Below are 15,908 nucleotides of genomic sequence, written 5' to 3'. Positions count from 1 at the left end.
TGATTATATCCTTAGAATGAACTTCTAGAGTACAATAACTGAGTCAAAAGGTATATAAAATTCTAAGGACATAGTGCTTTCGATAAATATTATATTCATTTACACTTCTACTATCAGCCATTTCTCTGTATTCTAATACTAGATAGTATAATAATGAAGTTATTAGTTATTATTACTTTTCAATAGTTGTCAACTTTCTTGTTTAAAATGGTATCTTATTTAAAAATTTTGTACTGCATTGATTTTTCCTGAAGTAAATATTTTTAATTGTTATTAACCACCTTAAGTTCTATTTTTGTAACTTCCCAGGTTATGTCTTTTTTTTTCACATTAAACTTTTTTTATTGATTGGTAAGCAATAATTAAATATCCATATCCTGTAAATCTTGAAACTCTCTTCGCCCTTGTGATAATCATTACTTCTGAGAAAGCTATTCCTCTTTTCTACAAGTCCTCTTTCTCAATTTTTCCCTAAATTAAGATCTTTGTCATTGGCCTTTTGCCACTCTCAAATTGTGAATTCTTGTGTGATCTCATCCCTACCCATGATAGCTTGAAAATGTTTTAATAATTCCTTCCTTTGCAACTAGAAACTCACTAATCCATCTTCCAGTCAAAGCACTGATCAGGTTCACAGCAGGGCATGAAGCCTGATTATGAAGCAGGCTATGTGAAGATAGGTGTTGCTCACCATTGCTCACCACAGTTCCAACTAGTGACTATAGCATTGAGTCTGAAATGTGCTTTAGACACTGCCATCTTTCAAGTGTTATTTGTTCTTTGTTTAAAACTTGTCCACCCTTAACCAATCTAAGCCAACCATTACTTTCTACTCTTCACCTAGTATTTAGGACAACACAAAAGTGTCATTCGTATCTAGGCATAGTTCTGAAAAATAGCAAAGAAGTTACAGTGATAGTGACAGGTTCAATTTCTCTGCCAAAATCAATTTTAATTTTGCTCTAGACTCTGAAGAAGGAAAATAAAACAAAAACAAAATAATAATTAATTGGAAGTTTACCATGGTGAAAAGTGGGTATAGTCTTGAAATACTGCTATTGATAATATTTACCAATATATCAATAGAATCGTGGTAAAGGAATATGTAATATTGAAAAAGACTACTTGATTAAATATTTTTATACTTTAAAGTGGTTGTTTTTAGCCATAAAACGTTATTAGAAAAAACTTTTAATGTATATATTTCAATTTAAAGATTGCAGAATGGCTTTCAGATGGTGAAAGACCTGCTGTATGTCTGAAAATGGATGAGAGACATAGACCGGTGAAACTTCGGAAAGTAGTCCTTGGATTTCCCTGCAGTAGTAACCAAACTGAATTTAAGTTTGATTTAACCCTCAACTACAAAATCGCCAGTGTTATACAAACGTACTCTGATCAGAAACCCACACTTGTGGTATGGACTGTTAATTGCTTATTTTTCAGTGTAATGTTTGGTTTTTAATATGATTAATAGAAATATGATTCATTCTTTTTTTTTTAGTTTTGTGCAACAAGGAAAGGTGTGCAACAGGCTGCTTCTGTTCTTGTGAAAGATGCTAAATTTATTATGACTGTGGAACAGAAACAGAGGTATGGTTTTTCACTTTTTTCTTGGAGGTAGAAAGACTTACAGGGATCACATAGATGAGATAAGGACACTGGGTTCATTCCTTAACCTTTTCAAGTTACTTGACCTCTCCAAGCCTCAATTTCCTTATCTGTTCTTTCCTATAATATTAGTTTTGAGAAGTAAGTTGGATAATGAAACTTAGTGCAACTATGATCCTGTCTACTTTATTTCATAGCCAGATTTCTTGAAAGATTATTCATATTGCTATTTTCATTTTTTTGCCCACTTTGAATCCAGCATCTGTTGTAATCTTTCACTAAAGGGGGTCTTGCTAATTGATCTCCCAAGAGCCTCTAACACATTTGATCACTCCCTCCTTATTTAAAAACTCTGAAGTCTGTGCTTCCATGATCATCCTCTACCAAGTTTCTTCCTACTTGGCTGATGGCTCATACTCAGTTCCTTTTTCACCTCTTCTACCCAACTCTCAACATATTAACTCTTAAAATGTTAAAATTCTGAGGGTTCTTTCCAAAGTTTATTCTTTCTAATTCCACGTTCCTGGGTATTTGTATCTATCCCGTGTGTTCAAAGAATATATGTACACACATATCTATATATGTTAATTCCTAAATTTATATTTCTAATTCAGACTTCCATTTTCATCTCCATGTCTACCGTCCATTTGTCTAACTGACATCTCCAACTGTATTTCTGTGGGCATCTCAAAGTCATTATGTCCGAAATAGAACTTTGGTTCTTTCTCTCAAACCAGCTTCTCCTTCAGTGTTCCCCATTTTAATTATACAACATCTCCCTAGTGGATCACGGCAGAAACCTATCATTGACATCTCTCTCACTTTCCTCCCCATCAGCAGTCACTTGCTAAATTCTATTTATTCTTACTTCTACATATATCTCAAATATATCATTTTTGTTTACATCAGCACAGCCAAATCCCTAGTTCAATTAATCTCTTGCAGAATCTGTTGAACTCACACACACACTCTTATTCTACTTCAGTCTATTATCTACATCGCAGAATGATTGTTTAAAATTGCAAATATAAATACGAGGTCTGACAAGTAAGTTCGCGAACTCTTCATAGAAAAAGTGCCACATTCCTCATTGCTGAATATCACTACAGTCACCTTCGAAGTACTCCCCTTGGGAAGCTATGCACCGATGCCAGCGCCTAGTCCACCTTTCAAAGTAATTTTGGAACTCTTTTTCTGGAACGGCCATCAGAGCTGTCATCGTATTATCCTTGATGTCCTGAATGTCATCAAAATGTCTTCCTTTCAATATTTCCTTTATCTTCAGGTAAAGAAAGAAGTCACTGGGGGACAGATAGGTGAGTAGGGAGGTTGTTCCAATAAAGTTGTTTACTGGCTAAAAACTCCCTCACAGACAGTGCCGTGTGAGCTGGTGCATTGTCATGATGCAAGAGCCATGAATTGTTGGTGAAAAGTTTAGGTCATTTTCATCTACCTTTTTCATGCAGCCTTTTCAGCACTTCCAAATAGTAAACTTGGTTAACTGTTTGTCCAGTTGGTACAAATTCATAATGAATAATCCCTCTGATATCAAAAAAGGTTAGCAACACCATTGCAACAAGTTCCTGAACTTGTCAGACTTCGTATGTCAGTTTCCTGCTTTAAACCCTTTAATAGTTTCTTATTGTCATCAAGATAAAATCCAAGATCCTTAACATGGCCTTCAATAACCTGCATAACCTGTATGTGATGTCTAACTAATTCTCCAGACTCATGAACTTTCTCCCCCTTTGCTTACTATTGTCAAGCCACATTGGCCTCTCTGTTCTGTGAATATACCGAAATGTTACCCTATACAGGACTTTGCTGCATTGGGATTTCTTTGCTTTGAATGGTTTTTTACCTAAGTCTCATTCATCCTTCAAGTTTCACCTTTAATATCTGTTTCTTGGGAAGTTTTTCATGATCCTCAGTTTCCCTTTATTTACTTTTATAGGTATTCTGTACTTTTATTTCATAGCACTTACTATAATTGTAATAAACACTCTTGTTTAATTATAATTTTAATATCTGTTCTAATCATTAGATTGTAAACTTACTGAGGAAAGGAGGACTTACGGTCATCTTATTTACCAGTCAGTATTACCAGCAAGTCTCAGCAGAGTGCCAGCACATGGTTACTACTGAATGAGTATTAGCTTCTTACTATTATTAGTAACCACTTTTAGGAATCAATAGAAATGTTTAGTGATAGACCTCACACTAAAATTGAATTGGATAATTACATGTGGATATGAGCAGATACTGATTTTTCTAACTAATTTTGGATTGAGAGGGTGTACTTTTCTCCACTTTGGATCAGATCAACTTTCCAATTACAAGTCTATCCTGTGGCTACCTCTGGTCATGTTGTCAACCCAAGATGTGTACCAAGCCTAGAGGACAACACCCTACTTTTCTGACATTCTTTGGCTTTCCATCCACTAAAAAGATGGATCTCTGGCCATTTAGTTCATGAATAAATTACCTATGTAGCCACCTATCCATACCCTGTGTACTATTTTCATAATTTCACTTCCACTTCAAGGACTTTACTTGATCCCCTTAGTTACTGCCATATGAAAAAAAAAAATCTCTAGTTTGTGAAGCATGTAGAGTAATGCTTTTATTACAAACATCAACAAAGCATAATTAGGCAATAAAATACAGTAGAGAGCCAGAGAGAGAAACCAACAAAGAGCTTACAGCCAAAAAGGAGATGACCTCTGAAAGGTGGATAGAAAGGGAGAAAGTGAAATTAATACTAACAATGTAATCATAGCATAGATTTTTTTCTACCCACCTCTTTATTTTATACATCAAAGAATATTTATTATATGTCACAATCAATCTTTGACTAAGAATAATAAACAGTTGAATAGATTTTATTTGTATGTTCTGCTTTTGATGCATTCCCTGAGATAAGCGTAAGTGAAAAGTAATGGAATGCCATTTTGAGTTGGCATAGACTAGGAAACAGACTACTGCTTACATCAGTTCCCTTTAACCAGTCACATTCTAGCAACTCCCACAAGACTTCTTTTTGCCCATCAAGTCCCAGATTCTGTTACTAAGGTTTCTAAACCTATCTAACATGCCCAACCTTTTTGTACTCTGGTCTCTTTAGCTTTTTATTATGTAATTATTCTATTGTATCAGGCATTTAAATAACAAGATATTTCTACACATTGAAATTTCTTGGTTAACTTCAGGAAGTTCATTGGTAGTTTTCTCAGTGAGAATGTTTCCTGAGCTTTCTGTTTTAATCAGAAGATTCTTTGGCTGCTTATGGCTAGTGATCAAGCATATTGGGGAAATGTATGCATTCATTAGGTCTTTTTGCTGGCAAAAACCTTTTCTATAATCAAATCGTGATTGACAGTTTTCATACTAGTTGCCCTTAGTTTTATAACATTCTTGATTATTAATCTTCTAAATTTTTTTTTTAACAAAGATGAGGTTTCAAAAACAAGTCGACCAGTTAATTATAAAACTAGCAACAAGGTAAAACTAGAATTTCAAAAAAAGTATAGGTATAAAGAGGCTATAAGTAGCTGTGAGTTTGGAGCCTTCTACTTGTAGGGTGAATAAACAATTCGATCAAGTTGGGCTACATGACATTTATTTAGAAACAGATGTGGCTGTCAAATTCTTACTCATAAAGTAACTCTGAAAGGAGTTTTTAAAAACTTATGGAATTCTTTGTGCAATAGTGGCATCATTCACATAGATAACTATATAGCCTCCCAAAGTGAATACTTAATAATTAGCATTTTTTATCTAAACCTATCTACATGAATAAGACCTAAAATAGGTAACATATAAGTACCCTTAATATGTATTCCATCCTCTCCCTTTTACTCTGTTCTCTGCTGCAGACAAATTAGTTCATTTTATTTCAGATAATTATTTTCTTACACAGCAGTGTATACCATAAATCCTTTTCTCATTTCTCACTCTTGTCTAGTTACTTAAGGAAAATTTCTTCTCCTTCAGTTCTTTTCTTTTTCACTCTTTGTCCCCCCTTCTTTCTTTCTTTATCCACCTGTTTTTCCAGAAACAAAATGCTGTTATTAGATAGAGCACAAAGCTAGAGACCCAGATTTGAATTGCAGTGCTGCCACTTTTACTAGCTATCTACCATTGGGTGCATTACTTAACTTCTTTCAGCTTCAATTGCTTAATCAGTGGTGAATATATGGAAATCAACTATCTGTTTCATTATATCATTGTGAGAGCTAAATAAAACACCATACCTAAGATACCTAACAGTGCGTAACACAAAGTTTGTGCTTAATACTAGCATGTCCTTTCCTGTTGCCCTCTCTTCATTACATTATGAATCCTTTAAAAAGCTGTGAATGTTATATTAAAAATAATGCCTGCTAGTGTCATATCTGCAACAAGGAAACGGATAAACACTAATCTGAAGGTTCTTATACATAATTAAGAACCAACGATACCAACCTACAAAATCTTCAAAAGTACCCAGAATTCCTTTTCAAATTGTCAAGAAACTCTTAACTTCCTCCTCTCTTCTAACCTAGATTTAAGTGCCATATCTCAGAACACAATAAACAACTATTTCTTATTTCCATATTTTTTGGTTTACTTACTAGTGATACAGCAAAGGTTTAGGAATTGTTATTCAGGTAAATTGTGGGAGTAGACTTGTATTTTGACCCATGAAATAATCACCATTTGTAATGTTTTTTCCTGTGGAAAGTGAATTTTCCAAATTCCTGATTTAAAAGTGAATGTACTTCAATGTCACATATGATAAATTAGTGACTTTTTTTCCCCAAGTTTGTATCCTTTTACCAAGTTCTCCCTAGTTTCTCCCATCCTCCGCTCTTGGTAGCCACTTTTCTACTCTGTTTATATGAGCTGGACTTTTTTTTTTCAAGTTCACTTAGCATAAGGCCCTCCAGATTCATCCAGTTGTTGCAAAAGGCAGAAGAATTTCCTTCTTTTCTAAGGCTGAATAATATTCCATGTGGTGTTTATATACCACATGTTCTTTATCCATTCATCTGTTGACAGATAACTTAGGTTGTTTCCATCCATACTTGGCTATTGTGAATAATGCTGCAATGAACATGGGAGCACAGATATCTTTTTGAGATACCGATTTTGTATCCTTTGAATATAACCCAGAAGTGGGATTGCTGGGTCATAAGGTAGTTCTATTTTTAAGTTTTTGAGGAACCTCCATACTGTTTTCCATAGACTGCACCAATTTATTTCACTGTTAGCTTCACCAACTACAGGGCTCCTTTCTCCACATCCTCGCCAGCACTTATCTCTTTTCTTTTTGATAATGACCATTGTAAAAGGTATGAGTTACATTCTAATTGTGGTTTTGACTTGCATTTCCCTGATGATTAATGATACTGAGCACCTTGTCATGTACTGTCATTTGTATGTCTTCTTTGAAAATTTTTCTATTCAGGTTTTTTGTTCATTTTTAAATAAGGTTATTTGATTTTTTTTGAGTTGTAAAATTAGGAACTTCTGAATATGAAAGTTAGATATTCTCTACTTCTTAAAGATAGTTTTGAAATAGTGATATTATGAAAACATTTTGATATCTTTAAGCTTCACAATAATTAATAAACTAAGACGTTTTTGATGTTCATGGGAATAACTCAATAATTTTATGGTATTTTTAAATAGGTTACAGAAGTGTGCATATTCCATAAGAGATTCAAAATTGAGAGGTAGGTTTAGAGATAATTTTTTAATAGCATTTCAGCTATAGAGTCAATTACTGATGTAATATTAACAGTATGTAACAAATGATATATTTCTATTATAGATATCTTAATACATGGTGTTGCTTATCATCATGCTGGTATGGAGTTGTCAGATAGAAAAGTAGTTGAAGGAGCTTTTACTGTTGGCGATCTACCAGTTCTCTGTAAGTAAAACATATTCTTGTGGATATTATATTTTGGAAAATTATTTTTAAGAGGATAAAAGAAAAAGCTCAAGTATTCTGACTTACTTGTGCTTTACTCCCAAGTCCAAAAATTATGTAAATATCCATGCATAGTAAACTCCTTAGTAGTTTTAGTTCTTTATCATGTTACTGAATATAGCGCAATTTGAAAAGTAAGAATTTAAAAATTTTTTAGTTTTAAGATATATTATGTTACATTGTAATGTTTTTTCTTACTTTTTAAATAAGTCCCATATATATATATATATATGTATATATGAGTCTTTATTACATTTATAAAAATATCTTTTATAAGAAAATGTCTACCTGAAGCAATAAAATTAAATGTCTTGAAAGTAATATTCCTTAATCTGATGCAGTTACTACCAGTACTTTAGCTATGGGAGTAAATTTGCCTGCTCACCTAGTAGTTATAAAATCTACAATGCATTATGCTGGAGGAATGTTTGAAGAGTACAGTGAAACAGATATTCTACAGATGATTGGTAGAGCTGGTCGACCTCAAGTAAGTGACAGTGTTTTACTTTTTGTAAATTATTACTATTTTTTTTCCCTTTTTTCCGCCTCCCCGCCACTCCTGTTCAAGCTGTTGTTTCTCAGTTCAGTTGTATAGGACACAACCCCCTTGCCCATGCTGGTGTTATGAGCCTTGCGCTCCCCCCGGCTGAGGCAGTCAGTCACTGGTTGTCTGTTGGCTGCTGACAGCAGCTCACAGTACCCCACAGCAACACAGCAGCCCACGGCAGCACACAACAGCCCACGGCCACTCATGCTGGCGACCGGCTGCTCCTGGCATCACACAGCAGCTCACACCAACCTCCGGCTGCTCACAGCAGCCCAGCTCTAGGGAGAGCCGTTGTTCACAATCTTAGCTATAGAGGGTGCAGCTCACTGGCCCAAGTGGGAACCAACGACCTTGGCGTTAGGAGTACAGCACTCCAACCACCTGAGCCATTGGCAGGCCCGTAAATTATTTTAAAGACAAAGTTAAAAATATATATATTTTTGTGTATTTTTGTTAAACAAAAGATTAAGATTTCATGTTTGAATTAGTTTTAAAAATAAATGCAACTGAGAAAAGCTACTTTAATTGAGGAGTAGAAGTGTAAAAGAAGTCTCACCAAGAGATACATACTCCCTCCATGCAATCTAAACTCTCATTGTTTGATGAATGGTGGGGTTTCTGAATGTGTATGCTGTAAAAGGTTTTTTTGGTTTTGAGTTTTTTTGTTTTTGTTTTTACTCTGAATGGGGATGCCATTGGCATTTTGTATGGGGCAGTTTTTCATTGTGTAGGTCTTCATGCATTGCAGAACATGTAGCATTGCTGGATCCTATAATGCCTATAATGGTCCTCAGGTATTGTGACAATTAAAAATCAGCCCATACACATTACGAAACTTAAATTTTCAGTTAACATTCAAATTCAGAAGCATTTTTAAGGTCTTTTTGACCTGGTGTTTAAGACAAGGAACTGTTTAATATAAAATCAAAGTCTTGAGTTATTGAAGAGGCCCGGTATCAACTAGTGCTCTTCTTTACTTAATTTCTCTCTGTATGTATATTTGTGTGTGTGTGTTTTTTTTTTCAGTTTGACACTACAGCTACTGCAGTCATTATGACTCGGTTAAATACAAAAGAGAAGTATATTCAAGTCTTGGCTTGTAGTGACACTGTAGAAAGCAGGTAATACAGAAAATATTCCAAAAAAGATATTGTTAATATAATATACATATATATGTACATATATATACATATATATATATATATATATATATGTAAATGTATATATGAATATGTTAAAAAGAAATTTGGTTAGGGGCTTTTCTAAGACCATTTACTTAAAACTTTTCAATAATCTAACCAGAAAGTTTGTATCCTTTTAAAAAATTTAATAGTTAAAAACAACATTTTTATTTAGCAGTGTTTCTTAGCATGCAGTATCATGTGTCCTTATTATAAAAGTCCAAATTAGTCATAAGAGAAGGAATATAATTTTCACATCTCTACATCTTTAAAATTTGTTTAATGATAAAGACATAGGCAATCTGAGACCTTTTAGTTAAGTATTTTATTATAATACTCTTGGAGAAAATAAGATATAATTCACTCCTGACCCTTTTTTTTAGATTTTATTTATCTTTTTTTAAATTTATTTTTAATTATAGTTGACATACAACATAAAATATTATATTAGTTTCAGGTGTACAACATAGTTATTCCACATTTATATACCTTACAAAGTAATCACCGCAATAAGTCTAGTAACCATCTGTCGCTCTACGTAGTTATTACCATATTATTGACTCTATTCCCTATGCTGTACTTTACATTCCCGTGACTTATTTTATAACGGGAAGTTTGTACTTCTTAATCCCCTCCCCCTTTACCAGCTAAACCCCTGCTCCCTTCCCCTCTGGCAACCATCTGTTTGTTCTGTGTATCTGTGTTTGTTTCTGTTTCATTTTGTTTGCTTTGTTTTTTATATTCCACATATAAGTGAAATCATACAGTATTTGTATTTCTCTGACTTATTTCGCTTAATATAATACTCTCTAGGTCCATCCATGTTGTCTCAACTGGCAAGATTTCATTCTTTTTTATGGCTAAGTAATATTCCAGTGTGTGTGTGTGTGTGTGTGTACATGTGTACATACCATATATTTTCTTTGTCTGTTCATATATTGATGGATACCTAGGTTGCTTCCATATCTTGGCTATTGCAAACAATACTGCAGTGAACATAGGAGTGCATATATCTTTTCAAATTAGTGTTTTTGTTTTCTTCAGATAAATACACATAAGTGGAATTGATGGGTCATAGAGTAGTTCTATTTTTAATTTTTTGAGGACTCTCTATACTGTTTTCCATAGTGACTGTACTAATTTACAATCCCAACAGTGCACCCAAGTTACCTTAGCTCCACATCCTCACCAACACTTGTTATTTGTTGTCATTCCCCACCCTAATTTTTTAAAGCCATAATGTCTTCTAGAGTCATGAAATAGAGATAAATATATAATCTTTTAAAAAGTTGAACTGACTTATAACTGTTTTCTCTTATATTTTTGAAACTTAAGTTATCTTTCATGAATTATTAAGGTAGCAATAAGTATGTTATTCAATATATTATTGAATTATCCAAAATATTATTGAAGTTTAAAACAGTAAGAGCTATGGCATCGAAATGCATGTTACTAATGCAAAGGTGTTTTTTTTTCCTATTAGTTTACACAAACATCTTATTGAGCACTTAAATGCAGAAATAGTATTGCATACCATCACAGATGTGAATATTGCTTTGGAATGGATACGATCAACTTTGCTTTATATCAGAGCCTTGAAAAATCCATCTCATTATGGTTTGTTCCTTTTACTTGGAAAAGTAGTAATTTTTTGAAGCCAGCTTGGCCTATATTTATTTTAATAGGTCACAGAATAGATTATAAAAATTGATAGGTAACAGAAACAAAAGTAACAACAGTCATAAATACATTTAAAGGCAAGAGTAGACACATGTGAGAAATCTTTGTCTATCTCATTTCTAGTCTTTCAATAAAGTTTGAAATCAGCACCATTAAAAATACACATTTTAGAAAGAAAATTAACTCAAATAAAAATAACAAAAATGCCTAAAGTTATTTAAAGTAAGTTAAAGTTAAAAAAAGTCTTGAATTTTATTTGAACTAGTGTTCAAATAAAAGTATATATAGTACTACTATTGCTGCTTCAATTTTCATTCTGCTTCTGAAGCTAACACACATCTGGTTATGTTGCTTTTAGAGAGCTCTTTCATGTGGTACAGGTTATAAAATAAAAATACTTCAGATTGCTGAATGTGAAATTAAAAGCTGACTTGTTGCAATACCATTCTAATGCACATAGGTTCAAAACTTTCAGATCTCCAAGGAAGAAAAGTACATACAGTATTCTTGGTCACTGTTACACAATCAAATAAGCAAAAGATAAGCCAATTGATACTGAAAGGATTTCACAATAGTGCTTATCTTCTATAGATGTTTAAGCCTTGTTTTAACTCATAAGCTATTTTTTTTCTATTTATGATTTAATTAGACTACTCTTTTCTAGTTAACTGGGGTACAAACTGAGCCTATATAGATGAATTAAGTCCATGCTATTTTATTTTTTGTAAATTTTCATAACTTATACAGGTTTTGCATCAGGATTGAACAAAGACGGAATTGAAGCAAAATTACAAGGTTAGATGTATTTCCTTCTGAAAAATTATATTCTATAAATTTTAATGAAAAAGATCAGTTATTATGTAAGTAAGCATACTCTTTTATAAATTTTTTTAAGTAACCTTGTTTGAAGAAAAGAATACATGAACAATTTCTTTTTCACACACGAAAGTGAAGTTGGGCAGGTGTATTTTTTTCTGAACTAATCTATTTGTTAATTCTTTCAGAATATCTTCCTTTGTATAATATGTTAACTTGGGTTTTTTTTATTTTTTAAATGACGCTGGTCTTTGAAAATGTTGTATATAGGTATACAATTCTTTATTTTTCTTTTCTAGTTTAATTTTAATTGAAAATATAAGCCTAGCTTGATTATGGACTTCTTATCCTAATCTGTGCTAATGATGTGTTCTTATCAAACCCCAGCTTTGTTTTTCAGTTAATCACTCAGTATTTCATGAACTGTTTTTTAAAATATCAAAAGATTGTTGAGCATTTATTAGGATTAGAAATTGCTACCTTTCATTGTATTGTGGTTCTCTTCCAGTAAAAGAGAAAAATGTTAGATCCACTGAAAATATGTAGCCAATTTTAATTTGTTCACTACTTGGATATACATGTATGGCAAATAAAAATGCAAAGATAAGGATTAAACAGTAAAAAGTATTGCTTACAGAATAAATATGTTGAAACATGGTGATAAGCAATAGCATATATTCATAACACTGCTCTTTAGCAACAGATTTATAAAATAGTTGTATTATCCTTTATTTATTGACCCATTTTGTGATGGATTTTTAAAAGCATATATCTCTATCATAAAAATCAAATACACACAAGAAATCAGAAAGTCGTAAAGATATCTTGCTATGTTCTGATAACTGTAATGATTTAACTTTTGTTAAATTGGCAGAATCACAGTTTATATTTGCCTTATCTTCAATTATTACAGGATAGCTAAATTTTGCCTACAAAGAATAGCCAAATTTATTATATAAACTGAACTGAATATAATGTTTTGGTATCCTTGGAGGTCTATTTTAACTCTCGTAGGAAGGGCCCTTAGCCTAGAATATGGCATTTCCTAAATTTGGTTATACTTTCTTACTCAGTATATTCCAGTAGCTCTCCCATCACTCTCAGAATAAAATGCAAACTTTCACCAGAGCCCATAAAGTCCTATTTGATATTTCCCTACCTATTTCTCTGACTTCATCTCTTGTCACTTTCCCCTCTTTTACTCTACCCTGTTCTACTTGGCTCTCTTAGTGTTTTTTAAACACACCAAGCTTGTTTCTACTTCAGGTTTTTGCACTCTCCCCCTTATTTTTGGAACACTTCTCACATATTTTACATGGACTCCACCTTCATTTCATTTGGGTCTTTGTTCAAATATCAACTCCCCAAAGAGGCCTTCCTGACTACCTTATTTAAAGCCAACTTTACAGAGAGGAAGGCAAAATGATTTTCATGTTGTTATTGCTATTTTTCATATTCTTGGAAAAGCTGATATATTTATGTATGTTGAAAATTAGAATGACTATATATATATATATAGCTTTATATAAAAAATACACATAAGCTTTAGTTAAAAAACCTCTATCATTTTCTAGATCCTTTCTCAGCTTTTTTTCTTTTATAATACATTTCAATACCTGAAACTGTATTATTTGTTATTCGTTTGTCTTAATTGTTTTCTTCAGTAAAAAATAAGTTCTATAGAGAAGGAACCTTGTCTGGCTTTAGTTGCTCTAAACCTAAAGCTTAGAATAGTGCTCAGCATTCTTCTTTGGCTGATAAATTTACTCAATGCTAACTTAATAGTGGGTAATTAAGTAGCAAAGACTTCAAATGCCTCACTTAACCAAACACTTAAAACTATCAAGCTGCCTAAGCAATGTTGCTAAAACTAAAGTATTTCCCAAAGAACCTTGTTTTCAGAGGGCTGTATTTTTGTGAGTGGCTATGCTATGTAAGCTTGAACAGGTTGTAGAATTCCCACTCTCTGCTCTGACCTATCTCCAATCTTCTGAGCTTTGTAGTGCAGATCAGAGCGAGCACTCTAAGCAGCGGGCCACTACAGTTGCTTGGATCCCATCAATCAGTGCAAGTGAATTTGCATTGCTTCCTGTTCAGAGGTTCCTTCCAGTAGCAATAGTGGCACATTTAGATTCGCTGAATTAAATACTAAAAGCATCAGCTAAAATAGTCATAAGTGGTTGTCTCCAGAGTGGCAAACTCAGGAGGGGAAGGATTGGTGGTTTTGGGAACATTCTTTTAGAACTATTTGACTCTATACTGTGTGTGTGTGTGTGTGTGTGTGTGTGTGTGTGTGTGTTTATTTATTTATTAAAGTTGAAAAAAAAAAAGAAAACCACTGCCTCATTGGAAGTCAGATGGCAAAGCAGTTTCTTAGACCCAGAGCAAGTTACTTAGTTTAGTTTCCTAACTTGTACATGAAATAATATTAATATTACCTGCCTTACTGTGTTATTTTGAGAATTAAAAATTAAATGAGGTAATACAAATATATTATTTTAAAAGCTCCAAGTTGTGTTATCACTTATTGCATGTTATTTTTATTATTTATGTTGTTACTATTAGAAAATCTTTTTTAGCATATTAGTTGGCTCTTTTATTTAAATGAGCTTTTTCTTACCACTAAGTAGGGATTACATTTTTTCGCAGAAAAATTACACAGAAATACAACTTTAGCATATTTAATAATAAATTCTATTTTATACTTCTTTCTTATTTAACTAAAATAAAATGTGTTTTCTGTAATTGAACAGAATTATGTTTGAAGAATCTGAATGATTTGTCATCTCTGGAGTTGATAACGATGGATGAAGATGTTAATTTCAAACCAACTGGTAATTTTTCCATCATTGTTAGTAAATCTAACAATTACTTAGTAAAAAAGTTTGCTCTACTAAAATTTAAATGATAGTAAAATAATTGTGATCTCAGTTCTCAACAGGTATCATCATTGTTAACATTATAAATTTGTAATTTGTAAAATTATAGAGCTTCTTTTTGACAGGCATAGTATTTGTCTTCACTGATTCTGGTGACTTTTAGCAGAGGATTGAAATGCTCAAATCTTTGGGTTTTTTTCAAACCTGTTATAACTCTTGTAGATAATCCTTTTGCTAGTTCTTAATTATTCAAACATTGGTTAGCTGGATGGTTACTTATGCTTCTCTCTTTCTCTCTCACCCCAGCTCTCTTCCTCTCTCTCTCTTTCATTCTATTTAGAGTAAAATAGAAGAGAGAAAGGGTGTTTTACAGTTTTCAGCACTCATGATTAGAAGTTTCTTGAGGGAAAATATTGACTTCATTATTCCAAACTATTATAAGAAAAGGTACTTTATTGAATAAAAGTTGGGAAGAACAGAACAGTTTTTTAAAAAAAAATCATAATCTGACTATCTGTTAATATTTGGCATGTATTCTATTTTTATGCATTTTTTACATACCTGCAGCCATACTATAGAAATGTATGATTTTGTATCATGTTTTTGTTTGTATTTAATATAAGGTTAATTTTTTAAAAACAATTTACTGCCCTGACTCTTAGCCCTACATTTATAACATTTTTTTTTTGCTTTTCCCATGGTCCTTACTCTAATTTCTAATCCTAACTTTTCGAGAAGTATCTTCTGTGTATTCTAGGGTGTCTCACTGGGGGCAGGGTGGGGGGACATGAGAATCACTAATATAATTTCTTAATCTATTCTTTAGATACTTTCATTCTCAAGAATTATCTCTTCCCCATGGAACTTCTTGAATCCACTGATATTATTTCTTCTGCCTTTAAGCATACCTAATAAATAACCTATATAACATTTTTCCTTTTTCTCCATTACCCAGTGAGTACTACCTGATTAATTTTCCTCTTTTTAACACTTGGTTCTCCTTCTGCTTCTTTATCCTTCTGCTTTATTATGGGCTTCTTAAAGTTGTAGACTGTTGACCTTTATTACCAGTTTATGGTCACTAAAAATATAATTTACCTGAGTGTTCTGAGGTGGGAAACAGTTCCAGAGTGAAAGAGTTTAGAGTGAGATTGCATTCTTTATCTTAATCTATGAGGTTCTTGGAGTACAATAGCATATTAAAGGTATGAAGATGG

General features: G+C 32.7%; 1 protein-coding gene across 1 annotated transcript in view; it reads left to right on the top strand.

Annotated features, from left to right (window-relative positions):
- The window catches only part of HFM1 (helicase for meiosis 1), a 106,737-nt gene that overhangs the window by 32,281 nt on the left and 58,548 nt on the right, over window positions 1–15,908 (top strand). Inside the window, exons 12-20 of the mRNA XM_074335129.1 lie at window positions 1,217–1,417; window positions 1,505–1,593; window positions 7,285–7,328; window positions 7,427–7,528; window positions 7,930–8,075; window positions 9,162–9,256; window positions 10,800–10,933; window positions 11,744–11,791; window positions 14,566–14,646. Coding sequence (XP_074191230.1) covers window positions 1,217–1,417; window positions 1,505–1,593; window positions 7,285–7,328; window positions 7,427–7,528; window positions 7,930–8,075; window positions 9,162–9,256; window positions 10,800–10,933; window positions 11,744–11,791; window positions 14,566–14,646 — 940 coding nt within the window. The remainder of the gene's footprint in view (window positions 1–1,216; window positions 1,418–1,504; window positions 1,594–7,284; window positions 7,329–7,426; window positions 7,529–7,929; window positions 8,076–9,161; window positions 9,257–10,799; window positions 10,934–11,743; window positions 11,792–14,565; window positions 14,647–15,908) is intronic.

This window comes from Rhinolophus sinicus, linkage group LG06, assembly GCF_036562045.2.
Source record: "Rhinolophus sinicus isolate RSC01 linkage group LG06, ASM3656204v1, whole genome shotgun sequence".
In the NCBI taxonomy this organism is placed as follows: domain Eukaryota; kingdom Metazoa; phylum Chordata; class Mammalia; order Chiroptera; family Rhinolophidae; genus Rhinolophus; species Rhinolophus sinicus.
Note: the sequence above shows the minus strand (reverse complement) of the source record. Positions and strands in the feature narration are given on the sequence as shown.